Source organism: Pelecanus crispus, chromosome 2 (assembly GCF_030463565.1).
Source record: "Pelecanus crispus isolate bPelCri1 chromosome 2, bPelCri1.pri, whole genome shotgun sequence".
Lineage (NCBI taxonomy): Eukaryota > Metazoa > Chordata > Aves > Pelecaniformes > Pelecanidae > Pelecanus > Pelecanus crispus.
Genome location: NC_134644.1, coordinates 80,409,064 through 80,434,936, shown reverse-complemented (window position 1 = coordinate 80,434,936; position 25,873 = coordinate 80,409,064). Strand labels below are relative to the sequence as shown.

Here is a 25,873-nt window from a genome sequence, read left to right as displayed (position 1 = left end):
GGTCACGGCAAAGAGGCTAGACGCTCATTGCCATCTTTGCACTGGATGAAAGGCGAAGGGATCGGTCTTACGTAAAGAAGATGTATTACGTGTTATTGCTGTATTAGAAGAGTTGTCCTAATAAAAATAATAGACTTATGTTAGTTATGGCATCTTCTTTGCTGTTAGGACAATGACCAACTACGTAAAATCTGTCAGAGATGCCTTATACACACCTGACCTCCGCGAGAGGACGGACTAGATGGTTTACGGCGCTCCTTTTTGGTTACGTATTTCTGCAGCTGTCCCCAGCACTGTTACCTGTCACGGTTGCTCTGTCGACACGCAGGAACTCCTGCCTCCACCCTTCCCGCACGACAAGCTGCCTCTCCGGCACCAGAACCACGACAGAGACGGGCATTTCCAGCCAGGCACCAGACTCCCCGCTTGCCGTCGGTCTCGCTAGCGTGGCCGGGCTTGCCCCTCGCTCGCACCGGCGGCAGCGCACCGGGAGCCGGCTCCTTCCAGGCACCGGGAGCCCCGCGGCCGTGGCAGGGGGAGGCAGCGGCGCTGGCCCGGGCGGGCGGGGCGCACACCCTGCGTCCCCGCCGAGGGCGTGGGTTGTGTCGCGCAGGCCGAGTCACTTCGCAGCCCCGGGAGCAGCCGCAGCTCCGCGGCGCCCTCGGGCGAGCCCGAGCCACCTCCCCCGCTTCCGAGCAGGCGGGCCGGGCCGGGCCGGGCCGTCCTCCGCCGCCGCCGCCGCCGGGGCGCGGCGCAGGGAGCGGCCGGGGCGCACCCGCAGGCCGCCGGGCCCTCCCGAGGGAGGCGGCAGGACGGAGCGGAGCGGCCGGCAGCCACGGTAAGGCACCGGGGAGGCTGGGAGGGGGACCCGGGCTGCCCCGCCGAAACCGAAAGCCCCGCACCCGTGTTGCGAAGGCGCCGCCGCTGCGGGCTCCCGGTCCCCCGGGGGGGGCTGCCCGGGCCGGGCCGGCGGGCCCCCGGACGAGGTGGCGGCGCATCCCGTCCCCCCTCCCGCCTGTCGGCAGCGCTGCGGGGAGGATCGGGGTCCCCCGGGGCGGCACGGCGGGGGAGCGGTGCGTGCGAGGAGAGGCGGCCTCGGCGGCAGGAAGCCGCCGGGAGGAGGAGGAGGAGGAGGAGGACATGTCAAGTCGGCCAACGAGGAACTAGGCCAGCGAAAACCTGCCTGAGGGCTGCCCGGCCCCGCGCCTCCCGCCGAGGCCTCCCCGGGCCGAGCTCGGCCTGAGCCAGCTGCCTCCGGCGGGACGGCCTGTGCCTGTGCCTGTGCCAGTGCCAGTGCCCGTGCCCGCAGGAGAACACCGGTCCTTGTGACCGCTTTGTCCTGAAACGTCGCCGAGCGGGACGCGCCTGTGCCGGTGCAAGCCACCGCGCAGACCTCCTCCCGTCCCCTTCCCGCCCTCCACGCCGCTCTGCTGCGGCCCTACCGAAATTGGCGGTGCGTTTCCCCCTCCCACCGCTCGGGTCCTGGGGAAACTGGTGTTTCACGAACACCTTTGCTTCCCTTGGCTTGGCTCCTCCTCGCCTTCCCACAGGATCCCTTGTGTAACCTGCTGCTGATCTGACACGGGTATTTTCTTTGCTATTTCCAAAAGAAAAAAAAAAAAAAAAAAATCATTCCTCGGTGAAAAGATGCAGCAGCTGAAAAACCAGCAGAAGCGAAAGGTGTAGACGGAGCGTGTTATGAGAGTTACAGCAACAGAGTTGGGATGCACTGACAGCTTTTGAAACATCTTCCACACATGCAGTATTTTTGTCCTCTGCTGCAGGGACACTTCCAGTTATCTCCTGTTACCCATATCGGTGATACCAGCTCTGGTTCCCGTTTCTTATTCCCTTCCGTTCCTGACCGATAACTAAGCAGCCACCAGTTTCGGTGCTTCCAAACTTGTTCACTTTCTCCAATTATACCTTGTAACACCTCTCAAGGACTTGCACACCATGAGTATCATTAGGCCAAAAGGGCTGCAATTACTGCGTGACCTTTTTTCATGTTACCGTGCTAATGCGCTCGCCAATCCTCCTGAACCGTGCAGACTATGCAGGATCTACATCAGATCAGCATCAGGTCGTCAGAATGGAGTAAACTGCTTTTGAATGGTGATCAGGCCCGATATGACCTAATGACCAGGTCATGATCCTTGGGAGTTTATCTACCCTTTGGGGCTTAGAGGGGAGGGAGAACATAACCACGTGTTAGAAAGAAAAATGCCACAAACCCACTTATTACACTTTTATCCCTCTCTAAAGAAAACGCTAGCATATTAGCGGGCAAAAATCCCTCTCTTCTAGCAAGCAGTGTTCAAAAGTTTCATAATACATGTTAGCACTTGTTAAATATGAACCCACCCTAACACAGATGTTCACAATGCTATATTAAAAAAATTACTTTATAATCAATGAAGTATACAGCTGAGGGCTACCTCATAGAACACAAATTAACCCTAGAAGTACGCGTAGCTCTGTAAGGTTAGGCTAAACCAAACTACAAAATTTCTGTTCTCTTAACCACAGATATGTAACGTATGCACTGGTGTATCTTAACTACTGAGGATACATTTGAAATGCCATGTATCCCAATAAAAAACAACAAGCTTGGAATGAACTTGAGCCTTTGAGCTTCCCTCCTTGATTTTTTTATCATCTGACATTTCCAGATAACATCAGTCAATACCTCACGTTAAATAGTATACCAAAATAAGTAGTCTTTGCTTAAAAACATGACTAGAGATTGCTTTCCTGTGATATCCACCCTACAGAACACTTTAGGTTTGAAATAAGTCTTAAGATCAGAGAGCTTTTACTCCGGGTACCTCACTACTTAATAACAACAACAAAAAAAAGTAGTAGCATCCTAATAGCAGAGCATGCCCAAGGAGGAGGGTTCCCTCCCAATCTTATGGGAAGATTCCCTCTATTGAATGTTATCCAACTCATTTCAGCAAGTAACTTCTGAAATTATAAGGTATTACTTTTGAGTTTCCAAGCCTTCTGGTAACAATGATTACATGCTGCTTGGTAGGAACAGGTATTAGCAACATAAATAGGAACAAGGTCCTATGTTGTTGCAGTTTGACGCAGGGCTGTTCTTTGTCAGGTTATATGGTATTGAGTGGCGGCCCCAAGCTATCAATAGTCTTAACGCAACTTCAGAGATTTGGCATTCAAAAACACACATCTAATTTGCATTCACAAGAAGAACACCTGCAATTCTTACAAGAATAACTACTACCTAGATGCATAATTACTGTTAATGTAGAAAAATTACCCTAGATATGTGACTTTGAACCAGTTCTTGAAAGGGAGACCCCGGAAAAAGAAGCAAGATATTAGTTCATGACACATTAAAGCCTTACAACTGAATTCAGGCCCTTGTACCTGTGACACCCACTCTATCTGCACAACAGTAACATCACCCCAAGAAAGCCAGAGAACCATCACCAAAAACTTCCAGGGAGACAAAAGCTCACCTACAAAAGCAGCAGTGAGTATTCTTGGCACTGCTCTGAGTCACTTGTTACTTAGCTATTTGATTAACTGTAAAGGAATTAAAAACAACAAACAAACAAACAAAACACAACAGTCTCCTCTCCCCTAACAATTATTAGGCACAGCAGAGCTTACCTTCTTACTAAACGAAGGCAGCCATATCCTCAGTCCTATGCTCATAATGCAGGCTAGCACTCCAGCAAAACAAAATCTGCATCCTTTCAAAGTCAGGAAAGCTAAAGAAAACACACTGCTCCAGACACAGAGAGGATGCTCCCTGTCTATACAACAACAGCCCAAAGAGTATATATACACTTGGAAGAGGAAGCTCTTGCTTTCTCTCTTCTACAGGCACAACTTTTTTTTTTTTTTAATTAAGTTTACTCTTCCCTATTTTGGCTTGTCAGGATTGAACTGACCAGACAATTTCCAAAACTGCATATAAACACCTCTCTTCCCACAGACACCTACTTTACACAGACACTTTCACTACCTCCTTAGTTCCCAGGTTCCAGAAAGAGCCTGTGGTAATTAGGCTGCAGCTGATGTTCATAACAACATTAAGCAATCTTTTCGATTACAGATTTGATGATACAGGTGTGCAGTAGTTTACAGGAGTTAGCAGCCACTTGCTGGTCTGAAAAATTTGGGAATCCCTTTGCTACGCTATTTAGAGCTCTTAATTACCCAAATGAGCCAATCTACTGTTGCTGATAGTGGCACTTTGAAATAGTGCCTTTCTCCCAGCTCTGTATTTCTGTGTTGTAGTCACCCAAGAGGAATGGAAACTGAACAGCTGTGCTAGTGTCTTGGACTTTTGTCTTTTCTCAGCAAACTCTTTCCTTACCTGATCTAAGGTGCTTAAGGTAAAAGTTCAGTGAGGAAAAAAACAGAGCTTGTGGCTTGCACCTTGCTAGCAATGCAGCTTGCTGGCATGTGCCAAAGGTACCAGCTGTCTAGCCTGCTCGTAAGGTTTTACTTCCCGAGAAACATGTTAGGCAATAGAACACCACAGCTTTATCAAAGGCTTAAAATCATTGTGGCATCCACTGGGGTTTACTTATCTACCCATTTCATGGGCTCCCCCAAGCTCTCTTTTTCTCATGGTGCACTTAGGAGTTACTACAAGCCTTCACAATTTCTTTGTTCCTCTTCTTTTCGAGGGGCAGGCAACAAGTTGCCTCATATCCCCACCACAGTCCTTCCTAGCACTTGTCTCCTTAAATTCAGACAGCTGTGAAAGTAAGTTTCCCACAGAAGCTGGGTTCTTTGTTTCACCCTCCAGAGAAACCTTTTGTTTGTTTGTCTGTTTGTTTGTTTTAAGCTTCAAGCAAACCCTTTAGAGCTGGATTTGCAAAGATGCCTAAAAGGTGGCTTAAAGTTATGTAAGTATCTGGGCACCTAACTGGCCCATGTTCAGGCAGTTTAGAAAATGAGATACCTATCAGAATCATTAGGTGGTACCTGCCTTTGGGACCATGGCCCTTGATATTTCTGGGTTTCAGTTTTTGCACATGTGAAGTGTAGGGGCAGTACCAATCTACTGCATATTGCATGGATAACAAACTATTTATTAACAGCACTTTGAGGTCCTCAGGTGAAGAAATGGTTTTACATTGACTTAGTGTAAGTGTAATGGGTTGACAGGATAAATCATTGTGATGTTTAGGTCTGATCCTGTGAGAACCACAGCATCTTTGGTTTCAAACTGAGGCCCTTTGTTCATAAGGATCACAAGAGTCTACACTTGTGTCCCACTCCTTACATAGACGCTGATTTAGTGGAACAGCTAAATGCTCGATAATGACTCTTCTTTTTCCTCCTTTATACTACAGGTCCAGAAGAACTAGAATACTTGATTTTTTTTTTTAATTGCTAAGCCACAAAGACTGCAAACATGTCTCTGGAAGACATCCACATGAACACCCAGGATTTGCTTGAAAAAAAACAATTAGACGCTGGAGGATTTGGAACAATTTCTTTATGCTTTCACAAGAAACATGGATATGTAGTATTAAAAAAAGTGTATACAGGACCCCAGCGCACTGAGTAAGTTACAGATCTTAATTCTGATCTTTATCTTCAGTTAGTCTAAGGAATCCTCTCAACTCAATGGAGATGAATCTAAATAAAGTGTAATAATTTCAGATCTTTGGATTCTGGAGTTACTGTATGTGGGGGAAATACATCAAGACAATAGTAGCAGCTGTCCTGCAAGTTTTCCTTTTTTTCCTCACAAGCCAACTTTTTTAGTTTTAGCTCATTGTTCCAGTGAAATTCCTGTTTTCTATTGCAAGGTGAGCACTGCTGTGAATTGTTAAGAATCAAGGGGACTGTTGCACACTTAAGGAAATTCAGGAACTCAGAGGGCACATGTATTTTCAAGCTTGCACATCAATTTTCAATAGAATTGTCCAACCTTAGATGTCCACTAGGAACTAAACACACATGAGCTCCAACCCCGTGTGTATAATACCAAGAATGTAACCCTCTCTCCCTTGAGAACAAGCAGAGTGAGCCAAGCCCACTGATTTAATTCAAGGATTGAATTAGCTGTTGATTTCAGTGGATTCAGGTCACATTGCAGCTCTACTACCTCAGAGCCATAACAATCCTAGAACTCTCCCACAAGTCATCCACTAGAGAGAGACAAAAATCCACATTCTTCTAGTTTGGGTTATAATGAATAATTTAACTGAGTTTTTATTTTGTCAGTGGAAAGCGAATTAAGAGATTCTAGTAGTTTGCAAACTGCACTGACAGTTTGGGATGAACATAGTTAAAATGGACAGCCTGCCTGGTTTATTTTTGGGTTTGTGTTTTTACTTGCTCCCTACACGGGCTCATAAGTTTGCTATTCCTTAAAGTCTTGAACCAAAAGTCTTAAGCAAATTTACAACTGAGGCTAATGCAAACAAACAGCCACTTTCTTTAGTGCTAGAGGAACAGAGAGGGAGAAACCAGTTTCCTTTTAAGTCACAGGGTAGGTAGGAAAGCATTAGTAAGCAACATAGTCGCAAGATTTTCTTACATCCTTTTGCCTGGTGACTAGAACAGAAGCAATAGTAGAAAGAAGACTATTCAATATAATGGGTACCATCATTCTTTAACACTCTTAGTGAGCTCCCAGCTGTGTACCTGTGACTATTGATGGGTTGTACTGAGGCCCAGGTAAAGAGTTAGGCTTTGAATTCATCCTAAAACAGTAATAATTCGTAAATGTTATCACCATCCAGTATGTGGGTGGATCCTCTGTAATAAATCCATTTTGAACGTGAACATGAATACCAGCCCTTTGGGAAAGAGACCTGTATAGTTTCCTGTACAAGAGGTAGTGGAGTGTGTCTTGATCCTCCTTGTCCAAGGGCTCTTTCAGCCCTGCCCTGCCCTGTCCTGTCCTGATCCCACCCCAGTTTAGGGATTTGGACATACACAACCAGCAGCGCACCTACAAAAAGAACACTTATGCACTTTCTGAAAAGCAGGCCTTAAAATCAGGCTGAGCAGACAGTCTCTGTGCAAGGCATTTGAGACTTAGAGAATATAACCTGGCGTGAGCAAAGCTGTGTTTATTCAAAACCAGCTGAAGGTACGGTTCATCTTACAGTGGCTCTAGGGATGTTGACATTTTTGGCTATCATTTTCATTGCGAATCAACAGCATTTTCATCCCTCTGTTCTTTGTAGCCTGGCACCTAAGTTCAGCATAATTTCTGTTTTACAGATATAATGCCTCCCTCCTTGAAGAAGGCAGGATTATGCGCAGACTGCAGCATGACCGTGTGGTAAAACTACTAGGTATAATTTTGGAAGATGGAAACTACTCACTTGTGATGGAGTATGTGGACCGGGGGAACATGATGAAAGTGCTACAGAAAGTGAGCAGTGAATTGCTTCATCCCATGACGCTCCTTAGGGTTGATAAGATGCTTGAAAGGGACAGGGTGTTACTGCTGTCTCCAAAGAATGGAGTCTTTAGTTTCTCACTCTCCTTTCTGTATTAAAGAGCCAGTGGCAGCCCTGCCTTCTCTAGAGACCGCAGAGGATAGCTGTGGCTTTTCTGCACATCACAGAGGAGCAGACCACAGTTATAGGTTCAGAGTTATTGGAGTGTTTGTGGAGATATGGGGAGAATTTGCTAAAGAACGCTTTTGTAAATATGGAGTGACTCTAGAATTACTTCAATGTGAAAATTTAGATCCAAGAAGGACCTTGGTTCTTTTTTACCCTGGCTTTAGCAGAGGTGCTCTTGGGACTGAGAAAGAAACTTTTTTAGAGACTGTTTTTTAATTTGATGATTGTAGTAGCATTTTTTAATAGATGGTACTTCTTTATTTTAGCTCTCACTGCCTTTGACAGTGAAAGGGCGTTTTGTGCTGGAGATCACAGAAGGAATGCTTTATCTGCATGAGCAAGGCTTCGTACACAAAGACCTAAAACCAGAAAACATCCTTGTGGACACAGACTTCCACATTAAGGTACTTGTTAGAATGTAAATGGAGAAAGCTGATGATTTGTGTTGAAGAACCCAGTTCAGCTGCACTGGTTAGTATTCCTGATTGGTAGATGAACCCCTTTGTAGTCTAGCGAGCTATCACTAATACAGTGTTAGCAGTGGATCACTGAAGTATAATGGCCTATAAAACCTCTGAGCCTGAGATTTGTATAATCTTCCCCCCATCTGTGAAAAAAAAAAAAAAAAATCACTAAGGGTAATAAAAAATGAATAATATTGTTGAGAATTAATGAACTACAAATAACAAAACAGCTAGAAAGAAGAAACAAGCCTTAACATGCAGAGATTGAAACAAAATAAAATGTCTTATGGCTCATGTCTTTTGTCCTTTATTGCTGTAATTTCTCCTCCTTCCTTTACCTCCTCCTTTTTATTCCTTTCCTTCTTTTGCCTATTATCTTTTCCTCTTTTTTATCCCTCTTTTTTTCCTTAGTCATCATTTTTAAGTGACAGCCAGCAGCTACAAAAAAAGCAGCAGGAGACTACTTCAAAGAATGGTTTATAAGCCTGTTCGAAAGCCCTTCTATTAACTTTAGTGGGCTTTTGGATGAAGACACATAGATGCAGAGCCTGCTGCTGAATAAATCTGAGTAGAATTAGCAGCAGTCCTCATCAAATGTCCTGTTCCTCGTCAAGGTGAGTTGCTGAAATAATCACCCCATTAGAGTATGAAACTGCAGAATAAATTCCTGTGAGTAGAGCTCTGTCATTTGATATTTCTCACATATATATTAGTGAGAAGTGGTTTGACAAGGTTAATGTAGTAGCAAGTTCTAGTGCAGCATGAGCAGCTTGCAGATAAGACTTATAAACTGTATTTTTTTTTTGCCATAAAGAAAAAAAATCATGATCTACTTTAAATGTAAATTGGGTGGTTTTTTGGGTTTCAGCTTGCTTGTATGGACAGTACCAAACTAGGCTATACCAAACTAGGCTATCATCACACTGCATGACAAACTGAACTGGCACCCAGGATCAAATTCAGAATCAGATCAGCCTTCCTTAAGCAGCTTGATCAAAAGTATCATTTAAGGCAGTAGTATGATTTATCTGCTTGAATGTGTCTAACTTTGCCAATATTTATAAAGGGAAATAGTTGTTCTAGGAAACTGCAAATGTAGGAAGATTTATATTGTATCTTCTTCTATCACATTAGACCTCCTCTCACTTGGAGATATGAACTTGGACTCCTACTTCCTCAGCAAGCTGTCACATTTTCCTCTTCCTCTGGATACATCACCTCAAAATTTAGCCCAAACCTTCAGAAACTCAAGAGGAACAATAAGGTAGTTAGAGGCAACAAGAGAGGAAAGAAAATCAAGTTAGAAGTGAGGCAAGGTGTGACCTCAGTTTTATCTGAAGTGATTGGGTTACGCAACTCAGTTTGACAGCTGGCTGTGGCCAAGAGAGGCAGTCCCATTTTCTTCCCTTGTTCCTTTCCTGTTGACTTCCTGTTCCCTTGTGTTAGCACTGATGGTAATTTGACCACCCTGCCCCGATTTAGGAAGCCAAACCAGCAGATTACAATTTGCCTTGTTGGCAGTGCTGCCCTTCTGTTGGGGAAGCACTTGATTCAGCAAGCCATTTGAGTTCCTTGCACTAGGTCTTCCCAGTGTCAAGTAAGCATCAGTGCTGGAACAGGAGAAGCAGAGGGAGCACATAACAGGAGGCTGTGGGGAAAGGAGGGAAGGATTACTTTCTTGACCATCAGCCATTAGTCTAGTTGTACAACTGTACCCTAAGGTTTCAGTAACGTCACCTTGTCAAGCGCACAGTACCCAGGTATCCCTGCTTTAACTTATTCCATGCTATCCTCTTCCATGTCTCTTTGCCATACACATCACATCATTTTAGATCCTCTTCTTCCCCCTTTCTGTAGGAAGATCTAAGGAACTTGAGTCAAATGGAATCTAAATGCAAAGGGCAGTGAGGAAGGAAGGATATCTACCCATCTCATAGATTACTTCTGGATTTGAATCTTAGCTTCTTCTCATATGGATCTTCTGTTCTGCCATGAGCACTTGCAAGCAGATCTTGAACATGACTGTCAATATGAGCAAAACCAAACTTCTTTTTTCCTTACATTGTGTGATTGTTCCCAGTGGGGTTAAGTTAATAATCAAGGTTCAGCCTAATGGTTCCCAGTTGGCAGTGCTACTTTATTTAGGGGGGAAAAAAAAAAAAAAAACAAACCATAAAATGCCAAATAGTTTGTTTTCATTTGTTGTAGTTGCATTTTTTGCAGTGTTTCATTTTTAGATAAGTTATTACCAGCTATTCGTTATAAAATTGAGCACTGCATGAAGTACTTGTTTATCTCCTCTTCATCACAGCACTAGCTCTGATGTGTCTCATTTTTCAGATTGCAGATCTCGGTGTTGCCTCCTTTAAGAACTGGAGTCGGCTGACCCAAGAAGAGACTGTCCGACAGAAGCAAATCAAGAGCACTTGCCAGAACAATGCTGGGACTCTTTTCTATATGGCCCCAGAGCATTTACGCTGTGTTAATGTAAAACCTGTGGAAAAATCAGATGTTTACAGCTTCGGCATAGTGATCTGGGCGATTTTTGCTAACAAAGAGCCATATGAACGTAAGTTACCTCCAAAAGGACTCTATCACAAAATTAAGGTACAAATGTTCAGCATTTAAAGTTATAAAATTAAGATTAGTAGATTAAATCGCCTATGCCCAAGAATAGTGCCTGTTAGGCACCTCATGGCCAGTAAGAGGCATTAGGTGCATCATTCCTGGCTTCTAAGCATGGACAAGAACATCTGAATTGAAATGCAGGCATAAGCCCAATCTATTCACATCCACATGGTGTGGGCACAAACCTGCACTCAGCAGCAGAAGTTAGACAAACTTTGGGCAGGTCAGGATGGAGATTTTGATGTATGCTATTTCCTAAGGTGGGCTAGTTACATGTGGTTTTTCTTTTAACAGGAATGGTCACACAGCCAGTTACCACTTCTCAGCTGTGTGGTGCTAACTTCTCAACAAGCAGTAATGTGCTCATGTAGAGCAATAGGAGCAGACTGTGGAATCCCAGAGTAGTGTGTTTATCATTTTGAATAGATTTTTTGCTCACTAAATGGCTAAATGTTGCTTGTGTGGCCATCTTTGTGTTCGTACCCAGTGCAGAGCATGACTGAGATTCAGGTTCTAGAGAGCTAGATCTGTCCCCGATACTCACACTGGGCGTGTCTTGCATATAAAAGTAAATCCGTTAATTTTAAAATAAATCTGTAATCCGTGGAAGTTAGGGCAGTGGATTCAGATTCACTGACGTGAGAGATTTGTAGCTGTAAATCAGACACCTTTCTTTGAAATCTTCTTTTACATATCCACAAATGCACAAGGAGCTTCTTCACTATTTCTTTTGCCTACAGAAAGGTAGCAAAACCCATGATCAGGATCTGATAGGAAATTCTATTTTTCAGATGGTATAAATGAAGCCCAGATTTGCTTTGGCATCATTAACGGAAACAGACCAGACATAGAGGAGATCACTGATAAATGTCCAGTGGAAATTATTGACTTAATGAAACAATGCTGGGAGCAAGAGTCAGAGAAACGGCCAACCTTTGCAGGTAAGGCATTGCTTTGGGATTCTTTTTGTTACATGTCCATCAATAGTTTGTAATGTGGCAAAATGAACTTGAGTGTTTTCCTCTTAAAATACAAATTTTTGCTTTGAAAATGGAAATACCAATTCACATGCCCAGTAAAGCATGCTCCCTGTACCCTGACTAAAAATGGGATCTGGTCCAACATTTACAGATTTGAGAAATACTAGTGAGTGGATTGAGCTAAGACACTTTATACCTGCTGATAATTTATCTTCAGCATAGTATAATCTTCCTGCTGAAATTTACAGAAAAGCTAACATCAAGGGACATAACATATCTTGGGTATGACTGAGAAAATACCCTATCAAAACTAGCATCAAAAGCTGTCCCAGTTTAGCCTTACATGAGCAATGCAACAGCCTTTGACTAGCTCATCATCCTTTCATATGGTCAGATCCCAAAACAGTTACAGTCAGTAAAAGTCTTGACTGAATGGTCTGGGAAGGAGACTAAAAGCATTCAGCAAATAAGTCAAAATTCTTTATCTTGTCCTGTCTCTTCTTTCTGTCTCAGCATGTAGTGCCCAAAAAAAAAAAAAACCCACCCCACCAGAAAAACCCCAACCCCAAAAAACCCAAAACAACAGCAAGCAAAAAAAAAAAAACCCAACCCACAAAAAAACCTGTACGCATAACAGGAAATGGTTTGGATTTAGATAGGGGCACCAAGAGCTTCATATACAACAGGCATGTACTTAAATACTCAGAGGAAATTTGTATACCAGGAGGAGCCCATCTACTATTTCCACATTTAACCTGCTAATGGATTGAATTTATGCTTGCACTTGGTCTTAGCTTCTCATTTTCCCATATGCAAAATACCAATATTTACTATGTTAGTAGAATATTCAGTAATTCCATCTTTAGCAGAGACAGGCTAGTTGTTTATCAAATAGCTGAATGCAATTTAATATATCTTATTCCTTAAAATGTGGCAACCAGTCTTTTGGCCAGTCAAGTCAAGGTGCTGTCAGCCACAGATCATAGACAGATCTTTCACCCTAAAAGTAATACAAGTACAGCAAAAAAAAAAAAAAAATCCCTAGAAATCATCCTGTTCTTGTTACTATATTAAGGCTAAATGAGCCATGTGAACAAATTCCAAATGTATGTATAATTTTCCTGTTTCTGACTTCATACAAGTCTTTAGTCAATCCTTGTCCATCAAAATTGTTAACAGTATAAATCACTTATTTTCCACTGAAAACCACTTTCACTTAGTTCTTTTCTCTTTGCAGAAATTAGTCAAAGATACAAGCCATTTTACTATCAAAATCTAGGAAAAAATATTGAAGATGATCTGAAGAAGTTAAAAGTGAGTAACTTGTTAAGCATTTTAAAGTGTCAGTTCCCCACATACCACCTCCCCAACCCCAGTTATGGCCAGATTCTGCCACTTTGAGACTGACGATGCTTGACTGACCTGATTTCCTTCTGTGATAAAATGGCTGGATTTGAGAATGAGGGGAGAGCAGCACATGTCATTTACCTTAATTTTAGGAAGATACTCAACACTGTCTCCGAAAAGATTCTTGTATCCAAGTATGGATGTTACTTGGAGGGGCAAAAAGATGGTGAGTCTCAGAGGGTAGCGGTTGATGGGTCGTACTTCACCTGGAGGCCAGTAAGAACTGCAGTAGGGCAGGGGGTCTACTGTGCTGGGACCTTCCCTGGTTTACTCCTTTATCAGTGACCTCAGGGAAGTCATATATGGAGCGTATTCTCATAAGGTGTGCAGGTGACACCAAACTAGGAGGACCAGTCAACACAGTCACAAGGGCAAATCTGCCAGCTGCAGGCTGGAGGAATGGGGTGACAGAAACCCTGTGAAATTCAGAAAGGACAAATGCAAGTGCTGCACCTGGAATAACCCCTGACCAGTGCCAACTGGGGCCTGCCTGGCTGGGGAGCAACGCTGCTGAGAAGGACCTGGGGGTGGTGGTGAGCAGTGACCTGGGCACCAGCCACAGCTTGCCTGGCAGCCAGGAAGGCCAGCAGCGTCCTGGGCTGTACCAGCAGCACCACAGGCAGCAGACTGAGCAGATCCACTCAGCACTTATTAGTTCTGCCATATGAGGTGGGGCTGAGGGACCGGGGCTATTTCAGCCCAGACATGCAATGGCTTCCAGGGGACATAAATAGCAGCCTGCCCCTATCTATGAGGAGTTTATTGAGGAGACAGAGCCAAGCTCTTCACAGCAGTGCATAGTAGGAGGACAGGAGACAGTGGACATAACCTGAAACAAGAAAGATTCAAACTGGAGTAAGAGAAAAAACTCCCCATGAGGACAGCCAAGCAGTGGAGCAAGTTACCTGAGGAAGTGGTCCAGTCCCCATCATTGGAGGTTTTCAAAACCCAACTGCACAAAGCTCTGAGCTATCAACTCTGATCCCATAGGTGACCCTGTTTAGAGCAGGAGGTGGGACTGAGGTCCCCCAAGGTCTGTTCCCACCTGAGTGACACTCTGATTCTATGATAATACTTTGCAAGAGCTCCTCATATATCCAGTAAGTCTCACTCATGAAATAAAATGTTATTCCTAGAGATTCAGAAGTGGCAGAATCTGATTTAGAGTAAGTGTAAAAACCTCTGTAAATTCTTGTAATTTTTGTCCTGCGTTCAGGCAGTGTCTAACGAGTCCCAGCCTGCTTGAGATCAGCTATACTGCAGTAATAACAACAGAGAAAATTTGAAATCAGGTGTTTTTCCTGAGTGTCCAAGTTGGTTTCTCTTACTTTTCTGGTTGTAGGTTTATAAATTATGATAAAAAGAATTGTTTCCTGACTGAAAATAAGAGAACAAGAACTTCTTGAACAATTGGGCTGATTATGGAACCTTTTTTTCACAGATTTTATCAACTTACTCACTTCAGTAGTACTGACAGCTATCGGTGAGAAGTCCTGGCATTAGGAGTTTAATCATTGCAATGAAGTGAGGTTCAGAAGAGTACATACCCAGTTATTTTAACTAAGAAAAACAACTTCCTTTGTGAAACCATTCATTTACAGTTTTCTTGAAAGTGCTTCCTTCTGTCACCAAGTCTACAATTGTGGAAATGAAACTTTCTGGTTTAGATAACATGTGATGTTTATGAAGCACCAGTGACTCTTCAAAAAAGCAATAGAGTTTTGCAAAATGAAACTGATGAAACAAATTTCATGGACTGATTTGACCAAACTAACTCATGATGTGAAGTATCTATATCTAATTTATGATAGTGGCCCCAAATTTGGATCATGACCAATTATACTAGCTGCATTAGCTCTCTGCAAATATACCTCTCAAATCATAGGGACCAAAGGACTACTTAGAAAATGGGCCATGAGTCTTATCACTTTCTCAGGAAGGAAAGCATCCATTCTGATCAGGGCACAGAATGTGAATACAGCATCCAAGGCAAGTCAATGAGGTGAACTACTAGTACAGCTTCAGTAGCAACATGAGTTAGAGGGTTTGGGCATACACTTTTGTTTTTTTCCCCCCCACCACTAGCAATCATGGAAGCAGAGTCCACAGCCTCCTAACTAAAAGGACCACAGAATGGTTGAGGTTGGAGAGGACCTCTGGATGTCACTTGGTCCAACCCCCCTGCTCAAGCAGTTTAATTACTCAAGTAAAATCTAAGAACCTAAGGCTGTAGTGTGCTTTAGAACATCATCTTTTGCTTTTGGAAGGAAGTAGATTTTTTGGGAAGAGATAGTAGTTGTTGGTCTTTAATCTGTGAAAGTACTTCTTGGGTTTAATAAAAAAAAAACCCCACACACGGAAAAACCAAAAGCACAAACCCTCCTTTTAGAAATTATTTTACGAGTAAGAAGCACTGGAGGGAATTCAGAAATAATTTTTCCAGGTAAAAAAATTTTTGACTTCCAGTGAAGTCTGAATAATAGAAACATCAAAAGAATAGAATGGAAATGGATTTCGCCTTCACTCTAGTGAGGTGAGGATGAGGGTTTACAGGAGGATGAAGGTTTACGGAAAGGAAGTTGTACTGCATCTTTCTGAAGATTTGTTCTGACCTCCTTCTTCCTAATACTCTTCATAAAAGTCAGTGTGGCCATACCTGAATGTAAGTCTTGTTCCTCACCTCTTCCCTGTTGATGAACATACTTTCTAAATATAGATCCACAAACCAAGATGCACGTTTGCTACCTTTAGCTCAGCAGCATCCTCTCACCGAGATTGCTTGCAGAAAGTCTATTAAAGTACAAGACAGACAATCCAAAACCACTGTCTGGATTAAGCTCATACTCATGTAGCCAAGGATATTGTTTGGCCAACTCAGAGTATTATATACTGCAGCTGCATTGCAGTCCTTCATCCCTTCATTGAAGAAAAGATTTTGCCCATCTGTAGCAAAGCAATGGGTATTTTCTGTCAGGCTGTGCTCCCTCTAAGAGCATGGGATCTCCTCCCACAGATTCATGGAATCTGTTCATCCACATCACTTCACTGTGAACCCGTGCTTTTTCCTATTCTATGGGTACTCCCTTTGGTTAAGCTTTTTCCTCTAACTTGATCATTTGTTCTTTCTTACGTGCAGAACATGTGTCCCGAGTCAAATGAACTGCTGAATAGGATGCAGTCCCTTCAAATAGATGCTGTAGCAGAAGATACCAGTAATGGTCAAGTAGGTAAGTCACTTACTAGCACATGATTATTCTGTGTATTCTGCCAAAAATAAAGTTGTGTACACGTACAAAGTAAGTAATCTTACCATTAAGGGGTTAGGAAGAGACTCAATTATTCAGTGCTTCAGAGAGAACTGTAATCACTCAAAAGATTAAATTTGCTCCCAGGCTCCCAAAAGCCATACTTACTGTTTCAAATTTTCCACAATCTACAGTTTGAACCTGTTTCATTTTACACTCTTCTGCTTTCCTCTCCCATGCTGAAAATTTTGTTTAACATTAGACTTTTCAATGGTCACTTTGATAATTACTTTTCATACTTGATCTTTCTTCCCATCCTTCTAGTCATGCCAACTGCTTGGTCTGTAGGCTTTGATTTCATGAAGACTTCCCTTTTTCCCACGCCAGCCTTTCTTATGAATGCTCTGAATATGACCAGGGTGCGTAATTGTAACGTATTCCTTTGTTTATGATCTTGCTCTCTATGCAATCTGTCTGAGGAGCACTAATAGATGAATTTTCTCTCCTTTCTGTCATATTTTCTATCAAATCTTGGACGAGTTGCATGTTTCATGGTTTTATAGAGCTGTCTCACTAATACATGATGATATAGTTACAGTCTTATAGTAGTGTAGAATCATAGATCGTTTAGATTGGAAAAGACCTTTAAGATCATCCAGTCCAACCATTAACCTAACATTACCAAGTCCACCACTAAACCAATTAAGGGCAGAGTAGCAATTTCATGTTTCCTGGCTTGGTGGCTGGATTATTTATAATGAAAGTAAAAACTAGGAATCATTAAGATTGGAAAGGACCTCTAAGATCATCAGTCCAATCATCAACCCAACACCACCATGCCCACTAAACCATGTCCTAGAGTGCTACATCTACCCTTTTTTTGAACACTTCCAGGGATGGTGACTCCACCACCTCTCTGGGCAGCCTGTTCCAATGCTTGACTACTCTTTCCGTGAAGAAATTTTTCCTAATATCCAATCTAAACCTCCCCTGGCACAGCTTGAGCCCATTTCCTCTTGTCCTATGTGTACCTGGAATTCTTTTACCAAAAGTTTCTTAATGGCAAAGGATATAGGATCGTATTTGCAACACTGATTTACAAGCAACAATATCAAATTCAGTAGAAATAAAATCGTGCTAAGTTTGCTCACACCATTTGAAAGACATTATTAAATGAATGTTAAACCGTAACATGCAACTAATAAATCTTCCCCAAAGCTACATTTGTCATAACTGTTCTTCAGTAGATGGACTTAGTAGGGCAGCCCCACTGCTATATTTTTAAATGAGTATAATTACATTTCCCTAGCAGAAATAATCACATATAACTGCAGCAGATTAAAGATGCGCTTTTGTTTTTAATACGAAAGGCTTCATTGTGAATCTACACTGCAGAAAGATACTATGTTGACAGCCTGTCAGTCAAAGTCAGGGTTTTTTCTCCAGTCAATGGGTGTTACTCAGACAGTGGCAGTGAAAGATATCCCACAGGATGTGTTCATACATCTCAAGCTTGCCTTGAGAACGGATGCCATATAGTTTATGCTAATACTGAATTGCTAATAGCTGTCACTTTTGATAAGGTTGTATTATTGTATTAGCTTATTCCTCCCACTCCCTCTCTAGTAGCGGTAACAAAGAAGCAGAGCGAGTCAGACTGAAGGTGTACTAATATACAGCCATCAAAAGGAACTAGTTTTGTTCCTGCCTAATATGGACTGAATTCATGGAATTTGGAAAAAAAAGAAAAAAAAACAAAACAAAACAAAAAACCAAACCACTAACAGTTCACTGGCATTATCTGAGATAAATAAAAGCACATACATACACTTTTTTCCAGTTTTACGGTGGTTTGTAAGAGTCCCATGCTTTAGGCAATGTACAGTGTTTTCTAGACGACTGTGAAGCTTTCAGAACTTTTTACAAAAGCATCTGTAGTCCTACCCTTAAAAACACAAGAACAAGTAGTAACAAGCAGATTTTTACATTCTTGTTTAGCCTTGGAATGCTGCAGCATGATCCAGATCATAACTCAATCTAGTTCAAGATTGAAGTAGAGCTTCCTTTGATAGTGAGAATTAGTTTGAAAGATATAGATAACACAGACTATTTTATCTGGTAGGCGTTACTTGTGAAAATGTATTCTTTGGGACTATGAAGAATAAACTAGACAAAAAGGATTCATCATGAAATACCCAGACGGGATATTTTACGTAATCATTTGCAAACATGACTTTAATGAGAAATTATTTGCGCCATACGAAGTAACACCTGTTACGGTGGTGTTATTTTCCATCCTGTTACACTCCAGTTTTGCACTGATTAAACTCCAAGTTAATGCCAGTGGGGAGACACTATTAAATCAGACCCTACAAATGCCTCCACAAACTGTTTGCTTCAGTGGTTGAAAACTTGATGTCAATATAAGCAGAGTATGCAGTGAATTCTGACACCACTTGACTAAGTGAGATTTTGACACCAATAGCTTAAACAAGCCTGTACTACTTAAATAAAAATCTGTAATACTTCTCAGTAAAGGCATCCTATAAAATAAAACACAGCTTATGCTGGAAGTAATGTTATATTTTCACCTTTTATATATTACTGTAATATTAAAGGTAGATTAATAGATTCTAGTGTCATTGCAACAAGTTATATACTTGCATTTGGATGTATTTCAAATATTTAATTTTCTTCCCATTCAGATCAGCCTAGTTCTCTACACAGCTCTCAAGGTCCCATGACCAGTCAGGTTAACGAAGCCCTGTTTGCTGCCTCCCCTGAGAACCAGCCTGTTGAGAGCTGTGAGACCTCATTTACATGCCCTGATAATCTGGAAAGAAAACTTCAGCGTGAATACAACTACCATGTATTCGGGAGCTGGATGGATAAAGCACTTCCACCTGTAGTATACACCCCTGAAATGAGAGAGGAAGAAAGGAGACGAAGAGTTTCCCATGATCCGTTTGCAAAGCTATCTCCTGCTCCTCAATGGAATGAACTGTATCCAAGAGCTGAAAAAACAGGATCAAACACTAATCCGTATTTTTGGCCACAGCCAGCTGCAACAGCACTGAAACAGGGAAATGTAGATATTTTTTATGGGCCAAACCCTAACAGTGTTCTAATGGGAAATACAGAGGGTCTCCATAGATTGTGTTCAGCCAGTACCTTTAGCCTAAGTAAACCTCCTGTGCCTGAATCTAGCCCAAACCTGCAGCCACAGACCAATGTAAACTGGTATCCAAAGAATGCCGACACAGAAACAGGTGAGATTCTTCCTTCCCCAACACCTATGTTTCTGAAGACACGCTTGCTCTCTAAAAATGAAGTGGCTAGGAGTGTCTTGTAGTTTATATAACAACCACCTGCTTATTGCTAACAGTTGATCTGTGATACAGCAAAGGTGAATTTATTTCATGAGGTTCTCTTTGTTTGCTTGAAGTTAATTTGGGTCACTAAAATGCTCTAGCTTTGACTTCATTATGCTGCTTTCACTGATTTCAGGCTGTTAACTTCAAGTGAACCATTTCTAAAGTATCAGTGTAATAGAGACCCAATGCCTAACTCTTCAGCTACTAGCCAAGTAACAGCAGACAGCAGATACTGCTACAGCACCTACCAAAACCAAGAGCTGCTACCAATCATTCTAGGACAGCAAAGGAAAACTCTTGACTCCCAAAAATGTAACATTCATACCATAGGTTCTGCTTGTGCAGAAACAACATTGTAGCATTTCAGAAAATAGATGGGGATTTTTAGCTTCATTTGCAGCAAGGTAAGAGACACTTGAGCTCAGGGAGCCAACAAGGAGCTAAGGCTCATAACTGGTTTCTCCCGAGAGCTCTGCCTGGTGCTGATGGGAAGCTTCTGTTGGTATTTGCTAGTACGCTGTGGAGTAGAAAGGTAAGGAGACAAAGAAGGAAGAGAACACTGAGCATTGGCAAGAAGTATAAATAAACGGCAACTAGAGGCCTGTAAGATGTAACTTTTAGGAGCTAGAGGTAGCATGAGGTATGTTAGCCTGCTCCTACTAAATATCGGATATTTTTAGTGTGGCATTCTTTTCCAGATCATCTCACAAGAAAATCAAGGATGCCTAGCTGCTTACAGGCAGAATGCCACAAAAGTGTTACTCTGTTAAATTATTTATGCAGAGGCTGTGATTAGTAGTTTATGTGAGTTTATTTACTGAAATGAATCTGAGAGTTGTCATATCAGAATGCAGAGATTAGAACTGTTGACATCACTAAGAAAGTAAAATCTTCTGTTTGAAAGAAAGAAAGAAAATGGTTATTATAGGGAGGCTGCATGCAACAGTGTGGCAGATATCAGACTGGTATGCACAAGAGCTGCATTGCAGCTCTTCCATTGACTTGTTGGGTGACCATAACCCAGTCACTCTTACTGCCCCATCACGAGTTGCAGAGCTCATCTGTGGGCATCCAAACTGATTACTGCCCTGGGCAGGAAGTTACATCTCTGCCGGACATTACTGCCACCAGCAGAAGATGCAGTGGTGTCCCGTGCCTTTGCTAGGGCTGGTCACGAGCAGCCTGCTAAAACAAAGCGCAGTCAGTCGCAGTAGGAGCACACTTGGGAGGTTGGAATTTTCCAATTTGAATACCCGATATGAGGCAGCTCAGTCCATAACTGTGGTGCGCTGTGATCCCACACTGCCATCTACTAGCCAGGTATCCATACACCCATGTGGAAGCCCATTGCCCTCACTGGGATCCAAGGATGGTTAAGGCTATTAGTCATTGAGCAAAACCACAATAAGGTCATTGCTATGAGTTATTCAAGGAGATACAATCCTATTAATTAAAAAGCTTCTCATCGCTTTGTATTTAAGAGCACAAACTATGTACTCATACTGTTACAAATATGGCAGTCATTTTTAAGTACATTTGCTTTTTATTTACCTAATGCTTTTGGCTTTTTTTTTTTTGTTTTCCTCTTTGTTTAGGTAACAAGGATTCTACTTCTTTCACAAGGGGGACTTTTGCATATTACCCTACTGCACCCAGAGTAAGCGCAGGTAAGTGCTGTAACCTGGATCTGTCCTGGTAGCCAACAGACTATGCATTGCATCCTGATCAGTAAAGCAAAAAATTTCATGATCTTGAAATAATTTATGTTATTGCTCAATACCTCTAACCATAGCTGAAGTTCTCAGTACCAGTATGTAAAACTAATTCCTGTCTCTAGCAGGACCTGTAAACATATTTAATGGCATATTTGATGGATCAAGGACATCATCTTTTGTGTAAAAGAGCTTTTAAAAACATGAAGGCATTGTAAGATCTCCTGTACACCTAAACCAGTCACTTTCTTAGATTAAACGTCAAGTTTCTGTGACTCTACTCATCTCCTGAACCACACATGCGTTTGGGACACCTGTCCTTTCTTGCTCTGGGTTTTTAATGCAAATCTCTAGCTGCAGGTGTTGTGTTGATTAGCCTTCCTTGAGGCACAGGTCTTTGCAGTTCAACTGTCTTATGCTCCTTTCAGGTTGTATTGCCTGGGGGACCCTGAACTCTTTAATTAACCCTTTCAAGGCTTGTCCACTTTGTAAGTGGTTTACACTTACAAAGAAAACTTGAAACAGCAGGTTTCTGTCTTCTTGACTATATGCCCCTTAGAGTCTTTAGATGATGACCCAAACGTGACAAGCAAGCAAAGTGTAGAGGCTTGGGAAGGGAGATTTATAAGCACAGTAACTTTAGCTGTTAATATTTGTACATGTTTTCATATCTTGTGCTAGATTCATTTTGTTACCAGATAAGAAAATAGCAAACATATGAGACTTCTTCATTTTTTAGCTAAAGATATGAATGTATTTCCTGGGTCCTTCACCTCAAAAAAAAAAAAAAAAACCCAAAACAAATGAAAGGATACAGGAATCATAATATTTTAAGACATGATAAAATGCATTCCTTTTGTGCATCTTCTAGAAACTAATCATGCATACATGTAAGTATTTCTAACTAGCAGTTTCAGGTTAACAAATATTAAATGAATTTAGTCAGATTTTCATACGTGACCATAGATTTTGACACTTCACATTGCAATTGAATGTGTAACAAAGATGTTTGTGCATCTAACCATCATTTTGGGTGATCAAATACAGAGCTTGGTCTATCATTTTAAGTATTTGTACTTCAGTTTTAGAACTATGTTGTGATATTCACCATTTAAACTAGAGTTAGAATGTTTAATGGATGAGGATCCAAACAGAGTTCAGAAAACATTGTCAAGAGGATAGAAAACTGATGTCACCTAATGTGATTAGAATAGTCACTTAGTTTCATTTATGTATGGAAATCAGACAACTGTAAGGAAAAGACACCAAATCAGGTGTTTAACTAATCACATACAGTAAACCACAGATGCAAGCTCCCAGAGGTGCATGAAATTTACCTGTGCAATTGATTTTTATTGCTCAGGATTCAGGCCTTAAAATAAAGGAGTAGTGGTTTTTGGTAAGGTATCTCAGAAAACATTCTAATCTTGCCTTAGAATGAAAAGTACAGAACAGAGAAAAAAGTAAAAATTAAAAAAAAAAACCAAAAAAAGCATTGTTGAAATGAACACTGAGCAATTAGTGCACTGTGATTCACTGTGAAAATAGATACAACTGAAGAATATACTCCTAGCTATCAGGGATGAAATACATTATGAAACAGAGAGATGCCATCAAGACAGCATAGTATAACATAGAGTATAGAAACCTTACGAGCAACTAGAAATTACTTCCTGTAGTCTCACAGAACTTTTAAGTCATAATTGTGAACCTGAACTTACATCTATGAAAAGTAAAGCTGAGAGGCAGAAGTGAGGCTTTAAGATTTAAACAAAAAGCGCTTTCAAGAGTAAAGACCTCCCGAAGCTGTTAGCCAACAAAAAACAAGGCGGCTACTACACATTCGTAAAGCGCAAAAAATATTATTTACACTCTAGTAACTACCAGCATGTAAGGCTTGGTTATGGGACTTTGTTATAGAATAGAATAGGATGGGCTTTCACTAAAGTACATTTACATCACACTGTATAATGAAAATATGCTCACCGTTACCAGTAAAGGGCCATTTCTACTTTAAATGCAATAAAACCATTTAATCACTTCCCTGATTAGCAGAACCTTCTTCCTCCTTACCTCCTCCTTATGTTACTTCTTGACATTTTGAACCATATGCAGTTGTTTATAAAATTGTGTTAAATTCCCTTATACAGAAGATTCAATCAAATACAACATAAGTAACAGTTCTGGAATTCAAATTGGATCCTACAATCACATGAAGATTGAAGAGCACAATCAACACATCAGCACTTCTCCCGTTGCTACAGAAGCAGCTTACATGCATTATGAAGCAATGGGTGTATTTGGTAAGAGAAATATCTCACTAATTTTGATGTATTCTCCCCATATATTTATCCGGTACAGCTTTCTCCCTCTGGTACTCGAGAAATAACTGTTTGGGTCCTTTTCTACTACATTCTTAAGAGTGTATAAAACAAGTAAGGGTTTGTGCTAATACTGCTCTGTAATACCATGTACCTCATTTGTCCTGTAGTTTCATGACCTCTTATGAGACGCTAGATGCGAGTATAGATGTATATGCATCAGGAACAAGAAGAATAACAACACTCAAACTGGTAGAAGCAAGGTTAGGATTGGTGGTCCTCACCCAACTTGTAGTTTAAAATCATAAAATATCCTGAGTTGGAAGGAACCCATGAAGATCACAGAGTCCAGTGCCTGACACCACACAGGGAAACCTAGAAGTTAAACCACATAGCTAAGAGCATTGTCCAAACCTTTCTTGAACACTGACAGGCTTGGGGCCATGACCACTTTATTCAGGTAGAAATTGGAAGATTTTGAAGTTTGATTTATTTTCGTTAGTCCATACTGAATTAAAGTATCCCTGTGTATTCCTAAATAAACAAATTAGTAGTGTCCCAGAATATAAAACATGTCATACAGGCATCAGTCAGCTGTATAAGAACTCTAGGAAGGAGCTTCTCAATTTTGCAGGTTTAAGTGACAAACTATGATAGCCTCAAAGCAAGTCTGACCTGTGAATACACGTGTTCCGACTGGGAGTTTCTTTCCTGGCATAATTGGGTAATACTGCCTCCATGAAAGTCACTTCTGATTGTATCACTAGACTTCTGTCTCCAGATACTACCAATAAATAGTTGGGGGAGGACAGGTGAGATAGTAAAAGGAGCAGAAGAAGTGTTAAACAATGCCATTTTCTTATACTCTTTTTCTTTTTGCAGACGATACTACTATCCTGACTGAAAAACATCTGAATCTAGTGAGAGAAAAGTTGGCTAAACAGTGGAAGCACTGTGCTCGTAAACTGGGCTTCAGTGATCCCGAGATTGATGAAATTGATCATGACTATGAACGAGATGGACTAAAAGAAAAAGTTTACCAAATGCTGCTTAAGTGGGTAATGAGGGAAGGCTCCAAAGGTGCTACAGTTGGAAAGCTTGCCAAAGCCCTTTTTGGCTGCCAAAGACTGGATCTCCTTACTAGTTTGGTGCAAATCAATGAGGAATAAGTTGACTGAGAACTGGAGGAAAATGAGGGTATTTTTTCCTGAAGACCTTCCAATACCAAGTAATAATTCTGAGCAGACTTTCTGGAGCTCTCCATTTTGCACAGGCTTTTTGGAACGCATTTTTTTCTGCCAAGCAGTTTTCAGTGAATACCTCCAGTAAATCAAAAAGTTTATGTCAAGATAATTGGTCTTCCAGAGGATAAAAGAAAATAAGCATCTTCTGAATAAAATGATTGTCCAAAGATAACAACAACCAAATGCAATAGTGTCCTGGTTTTGGCTGGGATAGAGTTAATTTTCTTCCTAGTAGCTGGCATAGTGCTGTGTTTTAGATTAACATTGATATGTTTTAGTTGTTGCTAAGTACTGCTTACTCTAGTCAAGAACTTTTTCAGCTTCCCATACTCCGCAAGGTGCACAAGAAACTGGGAGGGGGCACAGCCAGGACAGCTGACCCTCACTGACCAGAGGGCTATTCCATACCATATGACATCATGCTCAGTACATAAACTTGGGGGGAGTTGGCTGGGGGGGCTGCGATCGCTGCTCAGGAACTGCCTGGGTATCGGTCAGCAGGTGGTGAGCAATTTCATTGTGCATCACATTTTGTATATTATTATTCTTTTCCCTTCCTTTTCTGTCCTATTAAACTGTCTTTATCTCAACCCACAAATTTTGCTTTTTTTTCCCCATTTGGCTGCTTGCCAGGTTAAACCACAACAAATAGTAACACTGATTCAAGGAGAACATGTTATACAAAATGTCTAGATTCTATCTTGAAACATGTTGGTACCCTTGTTCAGTTCTGAACAAGGGTGTGTCATTTCAGCAAAGCTAATAGATATCAGTAGTAATATGTGAAAGACTGACTCACTCCTTAAAAAACTTGGACAAAGTCAACTCTTAAATTTTGCCAGAAGTGCCAATACTTACAAGGGTACTATCCCAGATTGATCTAAGTCAGTATGATATTATTTTTAAAATCTTTTTATAATG

The 25,873-nt window shown here is 41.5% G+C and overlaps 1 protein-coding gene across 1 annotated transcript; it reads left to right on the top strand.

The window, feature by feature from the left end:
• The first annotated feature begins 808 nt into the window (after positions 1 to 808).
• On the top strand, positions 809 to 25,211 carry RIPK1 (receptor interacting serine/threonine kinase 1). The gene is made up of 12 exons (XM_075705341.1): positions 809 to 838; positions 5,340 to 5,553; positions 7,228 to 7,381; positions 7,844 to 7,981; positions 10,382 to 10,610; positions 11,461 to 11,610; positions 12,887 to 12,963; positions 16,193 to 16,283; positions 19,007 to 19,570; positions 21,271 to 21,342; positions 23,538 to 23,690; positions 24,591 to 25,211. The coding sequence occupies exons 2-12, from the start codon at positions 5,402 to 5,404 to the stop codon at positions 24,875 to 24,877; spliced, it is 2,067 nt and encodes a 688-aa protein (XP_075561456.1). The 5' UTR covers positions 809 to 838; positions 5,340 to 5,401; the 3' UTR covers positions 24,878 to 25,211.
• Positions 25,212 to 25,873: the final 662 nt, after the last annotated feature.